Source organism: Lipotes vexillifer, unplaced genomic scaffold (assembly GCF_000442215.2).
Source record: "Lipotes vexillifer unplaced genomic scaffold, Lipotes_vexillifer_v1.1 scaffold713, whole genome shotgun sequence".
In the NCBI taxonomy this organism is placed as follows: domain Eukaryota; kingdom Metazoa; phylum Chordata; class Mammalia; order Artiodactyla; family Lipotidae; genus Lipotes; species Lipotes vexillifer.
Window position 1 is genome coordinate 95,398 of NW_006773157.1, and position 7,166 is coordinate 102,563.

General features: G+C 56.9%; 1 protein-coding gene across 1 annotated transcript in view; it reads right to left on the reverse strand.

Moving 5' to 3' along the window:
* Positions 1–1,722: 1,722 nt before the first annotated feature.
* Positions 1,723–7,166, reverse strand: part of IGDCC3 (immunoglobulin superfamily DCC subclass member 3) — a gene marked incomplete at its 5' end in the record, with an annotated part of 45,102 nt that continues 39,658 nt past the window's right edge. Inside the window, 9 exons of the mRNA XM_007448138.1 lie at positions 1,723–1,923; positions 2,200–2,419; positions 2,579–2,717; positions 3,170–3,274; positions 3,428–3,619; positions 4,226–4,390; positions 4,593–4,840; positions 5,107–5,272; positions 6,484–6,642. Coding sequence (XP_007448200.1) covers positions 1,723–1,923; positions 2,200–2,419; positions 2,579–2,717; positions 3,170–3,274; positions 3,428–3,619; positions 4,226–4,390; positions 4,593–4,840; positions 5,107–5,272; positions 6,484–6,642 — 1,595 coding nt within the window. The remainder of the gene's footprint in view (positions 1,924–2,199; positions 2,420–2,578; positions 2,718–3,169; positions 3,275–3,427; positions 3,620–4,225; positions 4,391–4,592; positions 4,841–5,106; positions 5,273–6,483; positions 6,643–7,166) is intronic.

A 7,166-nucleotide genomic window follows, 5' to 3' on the forward strand; every position in this document is an offset into this window, starting at 1 on the left:
AAAACACCCGAGATCCACTTTGGCAACAGGACTTTTATTCAGTCAAAATGAGTGTGATAAAACCCAAGACAGGCCAGGTGGCCCCCCTCCCCCAGACCCACACTTTCCTTGGGAGAGGGGGTTCCAGGATGAAAGGAGGTGCAGAGAAGTCGCTGCAGGGACCAAGGGGCACTGCCTGGGAGGTCTGAGGTGCCCTGGGCTCAGGCCCAGTACTGGGGAGAAGGGACGGTAACCTTCCCCGAGTCCACACAGATGAAACTGCAGTCTTCCAGGAAAACACCACCAAGTGTACCCTCTTCAGCTAATTCACTAAAGTTGGGGGTTGGGGTCCCTAGAGGGTTGGGGGTCAGGGACTTTATGGTCTAATCTCATACTTAAGGAATGCACATTTTTTTCCTTTAAAAAAAAGTTTTCTTTCTGCTATTTAAAAAAACATTTCTGAGTGTAACCAAAAATAGGTATTTGTTTCCTTGTTTTTTTTTTTTTTTCTTCACCTTTAAGTCTTTCAAAGAACAACACAACAGAAAAGAGAAACAAGAAATCACAAGAACATAAATCCTTAAACACACCTTATAGAAAAATAGCTTCCGGCCACATCTGCTGACATTGGTTGTTCCACTGTCCAGGGGCTGGGTCCAGCTGGCAGCGTCCCATGGGACAGTGGGCTGGGGACCCCCCCCCCTTGCACACACACACAGTACATTCCGGAGGCCCATCTGCTCCAGCGGCTCTGTGGGCAGGACAGGAGGCAGGCTGTGGGGTGAAAGCCCACCCTCCCAAGGCCCACGTGCAGAGAGGGTCCTGGGGGTCCCAGTCAAGGATGAGTTGGTGGAGAGGGTCAAAATGGGAGTGGACAGGCAGACAAGACAGAGCACTGGGAGCGTGCTGGGAAGTGGCTAGTTTTTGTTCCCAGGAACAAATTCTCCTCTTATTTTTGGCTTTTTTTTTTTTTTTTCACATTTTCTTTGACCAATTCCATCTTTCTTTCTGCAGGCCCCGAGAAGCCCACACTTGGTGAGGAGCCAGGAGGGAGGGTCCAATGATACAGCACAGGCCCAGGAGCCAGCGAGCCTCGAGGTAGACATTTTCTTTCACACCTGGAAATGGGGAAGTGCTTTTTTTTTTCCTTTTTTTTTTTTCTAAACTCTGGACAACAATGTGGGGAGGGAGAGGGGGTGCCCCTAAAGGGGCTCGAGGTAGGAGTACATTCGGGGCTCTGTGGGGCGGGGGGCTGAGGCCACGGCCCCACTCCCCTGAGGACATTCATTCCGGCTGAGGTAGGTGCTGAGAGCCAAAACAGCAAAAATCCATCCTGAGAAAACAAGTCGTGGAGGGTGACAGTGTCAGGGGCCCAGCCACAGCAGGGGCACATGTCTGGAGTCTAATTCACCTTTCTCTCTCTTCTCTTTCCCTCTCTTTTTCTTTTCTTTTTTTAATTTTAAGTTTGTTCTTTTTTTAAAGAAAAACGTTAGTTCAGTTCCAAGTCATGTGGGTACCAGGCAGAGGTTGGGGGCGCCTTGGCCCAAGGGAGGGGCTCCTGCAGGAACCCCTCCGGGTCCTTGCAGGGGGTCCCTTGCCAAGGCTACTGTAAGTCTTGACAATCAGAGGGGCAGTCAGGACAGAAATGCTGGGAAGCCCCCAACCGAATCCCACGTGACAGGAGAAATCTTGCCTTTGACCTGAGAATGGGGGTTGCTCCCTCCAGAGCCTCCCGGACACTGGCTACTGTCCCGAGCGAGCTGGCAGGGCGGCTGGTCCTTCACTCAGGAGGCCGGGGCCTGTGTCCTGGGGTTGCAGGGCAGCGAGGGGGCCTACACAGGGGGCCTTGGCCTCCGACGTCATCTCCTCCAGGAGCCCAAACCCCTGAAGCGGCAGCATGGAGAACTGGGTCTCCTCACACAGGGCAGGGGCCTCGGGGTCCTGCTGGGGAAAGGGCCAGTCACACAGGCGTCAGCAGGAGGGCCACAGGCCCGTGAGCCCCCAGCCAGGGCGTCAGGCTCTGGAGCCAATCCCACTCGGGGGTTCAGTCTCCAGGCTTTCCTGCCTGACCCGGGGGCACAGAGAGAAGCACCAGCCGCCAGTCTTGTGCCTGGAGAAGCCCTGAAGCTTAGCGGAGGCCGGTGACCAAGGCTTGTGACCAAGGTGAGGAGGGTGGAGCCTGAAGGAGGGGGTTGGCTCGGGGGGGGGGGGGGCACTCACCGTGGGTCTGGGGTTAGGTCTGGGGTCAGGCTGCCCCACGGACCCTGCTCGGGGGAATAGCTGCTCCAGTTCCTTCATGTCCACACGTTTCCCATCTCGGCCCAGCTGGCCCCGCTCTCCCCGTCCCGCCCCATTCAGTGCCAGGATGCCAGGGTCCCTCTGGCTCTGGGGGCCCTGAGGAGGGGAGAGCTGGTTTTCTACATCCTTACACAAGAGGACCCTAGGGGGTGAGCCAAGAGTTAGGGGGAGGGATGTGGGAGGAGCAAGGACAAAAGGATGGAGACAATGGGCCCCAAACCCTGCCTCCCCTGCGGTTTTCCTGCTCCAAGCCTGCCCACCCCATGCTGGCCCAGCCCCCTCTCCCTGGCCCAGGACCCACCTGCCCCTTTGGCCGAATAAGAGGAAGAGGACACAGAAGATGATGCAGGTGACCCCGATGTGGATGCCGATGACGATGCCTGTGGTAGACGTCTGGTTGGTGGCCTCCTCCTTCCGGCAGTCACATGGTGGGCTCAGGGCTGGGGGTGGAAGCAGCGGCAGGTTGGGGGCTGTGGCTCCCAGACACCCAGCCCTTGAGGGTTACTTCTCCCTCGGCTGCTCGACATACGATTTGCCCTTGTTAATGGGACCCCAGCCCAACCTTTAGGGTTTTTTTTACCAGTTACTGAGCACTAACTTTGGGCCAAATACTAGGAATGACACTTTACATGGACCATTTCATCCTCCATACAGTTCTATAAAGTGGGTATTACTATCCCTGTTTTATGAAGGAGAAAACTGGGGCTCAGAGAGGTTAAGTAACTTGCCCAAGGTCACACAGCCAAACATCAAACTCAGGTCTAAGCCTATGTTCTCCAGGGCTGCATGTACTGTTCTACCCTCCTGCTTTCCCTGGATGCTTGCTCCCCTCCTCCCTCAGCCTCTCTTCCTGAGGGCCAGTCTTTAGCCAGACCCCATCCCCAGCCCTCACCTGTCCTCTCAGATGCTCCCCGCAAAGACACGAAGCGGACTGTGGCATTGCCATCCCCATGCTGGTTGTAAGCGAGCAGCTTCACCTCATACACTGCAGTGGGGTCTGGGGGGAAAGCCAAGATGCTGAGGGACCTCCCCTGGCCCCACCAGGCGGCTGTCCCCAGGGTGAACTGGAGAAGACCTCTGTGAACTACCTCCTGGCACCAGGCACCACACCCCTGCCCAGCTCCGCAAGCCCCAGCCGTGTCCGCCTCACCGAGCTGGCTGAGGTTGTAAGAGGAGACAGTTCCAGGCAGCAGGATGGGGCCGGTGAAGGAGGCCTTGCTTGCTGGGCGGTAAAACAGCTTGAAGCCGCCCTCGTGCTGGGCCAGCCGGGGCCAGGGCTCCCACAGCAGCTGCAGGGTGGAGCTGCCCAGGACTCGCACTGACAGTGGGGGTGGGGCGGGGGCTGTGGGCGGAAAAGGAGGCCGAGATGTGAGGACTTGGTGGTTGAAGCTCTACCCTTCCACCTGCTACCAATGACCCAGACACCGCCCCCCCACCCAGAGCCTGACCGCTCTCTGACCTCTAACCCAGGGCCTCTGCTTGCTTAAATAGCACCTTTACGTGAATTAGAAAACGACACCCCTGGGACTTCCCTGGTGGTCCAGTGGCTAAGAATCCGCCTGCCAATGCAGGGGACACAGGTTCGATCCCTGGTCCGGGAAGATCCCACATGCCGCGGAGCAACTAAGCCCATGTGCCACAACTACTGAGCCTATGCTCTAGAGCCCACGAGCCACAACTACTGAGCCTGCATGCCACAACTACTGAAGCCCGTGCACAGCAGTGAAGACTCAGTGCAACCAAAAAGAAAAAATAAGAAATAAAGTGTTGTCAGGTTTTTTAAAAAAAGAAAAAAGAAAAGGACACCCCTTCCTCCAAGTAGACCCAGCCCCGACTCAGCCTCAGGGCGAAGCACTCTGTGCAGTGCACAACCTGAACAACGGCGCACAGGGGTTCTGCCCTAATACCCTGAGTGTCTGTGGTTTTGTGCTCCACACCCAGACCTCACCTTCACCTAGAGTGCTGGCCAAGGTGGGGGCAGAGGCTGAGCTGGCCCCCCGGGGCGTGTAAGCTTTGATGTAGAAGCTGTAGGCAGTGGAGGGCTCCAGGTCGCTCACCAGGTGCTGAAAGGTGCTCTTGCTGACTGCTTCCTGATACTCCAGCTCTGGTGGGTCTGGGGAGGCCAAGGGTAGGGCAGGGGATTAAAGGGGCATGAGGGTATCCTACCCACACTGGTGAAATGAGGGCAGCCAGGGTGCAGCCGGGAGAAAGAGGGAAGGTGTTGGGTCAGCACGTGTGGGATCGAGGGGGATGAGAAACAGTGAGTAAGAGGAAGGGGATGCAGAGGCAGCCTTGCCCTCCTGGGCCCCACCCACCAGCAGCCTTCCTGATGTGCAGGACATAGCCGATGATCTCCTTGGTGTTGACCAGGGGCTCGGTCCAGGACACGCGGACCTCAGTGGACGACACAGAGACCGCCTGCACGTTGACGGGGGGCCCGGGCAGGCCCTCGGCCCACAGCACAGTCAGCCTGGCGCTGGCCTGAGAGGAGCCAGCGCTGTTCTCGGCCATACACTGGTAGATGGCCTCATCTTCAGGGCCGATTCCAGAAATGGTCAGGGTGCTGCAGGGGGAGGGAGAGCCTCAGATCCCCTCCTCCTTCCGGAGTATCCCTTGGAGGTTGGCCAAATCTCCCCATTTGAAAGATGGAGAAACTGAGCCCCTCCAGAAGACAACAGGCTTGTCTGAGATCTCTCAGCAAGTTAGGGGCAGACCCGGGACGACTCAAACCCAAGTCTCCAGACCCCCAGTTTAGTGTTCTTCCCTGGTAGGAGGTGCACAGCCTCCTACCGTCTGGGCCTCACTCCGGCACACCCATCACACACGTGCCTGTTGTTATTCTTGAGCCTGACGTGGCCTCCTGGCCCCAGCACCTGTCCATTCTTCAACCACGTCACATGAGGGGGCGGCTCACCCTGGGCTTGGCAGGTGAACATGGCTGTGGTCCCAGCCGGCCTGGAGATGGACTGGGGGTGCTGGACAAACTCTGCTGGGGCTGGGGTTGGGGCGGGGGCGGACACAGAGAAGTATAAGGGTCACTAGGGGTCAGGTGTACAGGGAGGGGACAGCTGTGAGTGAAGGACTGAGGAAGGGGAAGAGGGTAGGGCCAGAGGTCTGCAGGGAACAAGTGGGTAGGGGACATACACACCCACCCCGCCCTGGAGAGAATCCTCCAGGTGGGGCCCACCCTCCACCCCCAGCCTAGCCTCTGGGAGATGGTGGCAGCCCTCTCACGTCCCTCCACCCCAGAGAGGCAGACCCAAGAGAGGACTCCATTTTAATGACTATTTAAAGGACTGACATTTGTATCCGAAAGCAATCAAGCTGAGCTCCCTGTTCAGGAAATTGTTAAATAAATAAATGTGCTAATAGGTTTGGCTGCACCTCTAAGGCCGAAGGCCGGTAATGACGGGGAGACGGATGAGCCCTCAGTACCAGCCCCCCTCACCCCTACATTCAATTCCTCTCTCCTCCAATCCCAAGCTTCAAACTTCCATTAACACCAGAGAAATGAAATGCTCCATCACTTGCATTTGGACAGATTAACAGCACATGGAATGCTAAACAAATGGGCATTTAAGTTTCTAACTCCCCTCTCTCCCACCTCTCTGGGAGGGAACAACCACAGAAAACCCCTGAGAATGGGACTCCAAGCCTATTCATGGAGACAGTTTAGCCCCAGGGCAGGAGGATGGACAGAATGAGCTGGTCAGCTGCAGAGGCCCCACATACCATGGGAGTGGAGGCCAGCTGTGTGTGTGTGTGTGTGTGTGTGTGTGTGTGTGTGTGTGTGTGTGTGTGTCAGGAGCTGGGGTGTGAGTGTGAAATGACAAACACACTGAGAGTGTGCAGGCAGGTGTGAGCGTGGAAGTGCCACACATGTGAATGAGAACAGCACGTGGAGGGAGGGACACATGGGGGTGACACAGGTGGGGGAGACCAGCCGAGATGACAAAGTGGAAATGACTGGGGGGGTGGCGATGGCACCTGGAGGGGCAGATGACCAAGAATGTCCTCGCATTCCCAACATACACATTCCTGGGGGAGGGGGAGAGAGAGAGCTGCTGCCTTTGGCCTGGGCTGGGGCCCTGGAGAGGGGGCAGGGGCAAGGTTAGGGCAAGGATAGGAAAGTGGGTGAGTACACAGCACTGGGCTTGGGCCAGGGATGTCGATGAGGCAGGGAATGTGGGGTGGGGAGGTCCGTACCTTGCACCACCAGCCGGCCCTGTGCCGTCCTCCTCACCCGGGTGCCGGGCCTGTTGGCTGCACAGACGTAGACGCCCGAGTGCTGGACGGTCACGTCTGAGATGATGAGGTTCCCCGTGCCCAGCACCTGGATGCCCTCCACCCCAATGGGGCGACCATCTGAAGGAGAAGGGGAGGGTCAGGGAGGTAGGTGTGCGGGAATGTCCAGACTTGGAATCGGCCACCATCAGTCTTCCAGGGAGCCCCTGTCTTTGACTCTTCCCTCTGAGCAACATGGCACTGTGGAGGCGGCCAGAGCAGCACAGAAAACTCTCACCCAGCAGGAGAGAACTGGTTCCTGATCCTAACACTGTCACTGCCTCACTGGTGACCTTCAAGTCCCCTCCCCTCAGTTTCTCAAACAGGAAAGTAAGGGGTTTGGGTTACGTGGACATTTCCCAGCTTGATTTGTCTCTCCTGAAAAAAGTTCCTTGGTCAGATATCCATTCCTCTCCTTGACTGTCACAATGCGCTATAAAGGCTCTGAGAAGTCCTGTAGCAAAGGGATCTGGTTTACTCTGTTTCCCAAACTTGTTAGACCACCAAGCCATTCTTTCCCCTTGCAGATTTCACTTTGGGAAATGTTGCACCAGATGGTCCTTGCAGGGCCTATGGGCTCCTCCTAATGGTGAGGCCACTCTTTC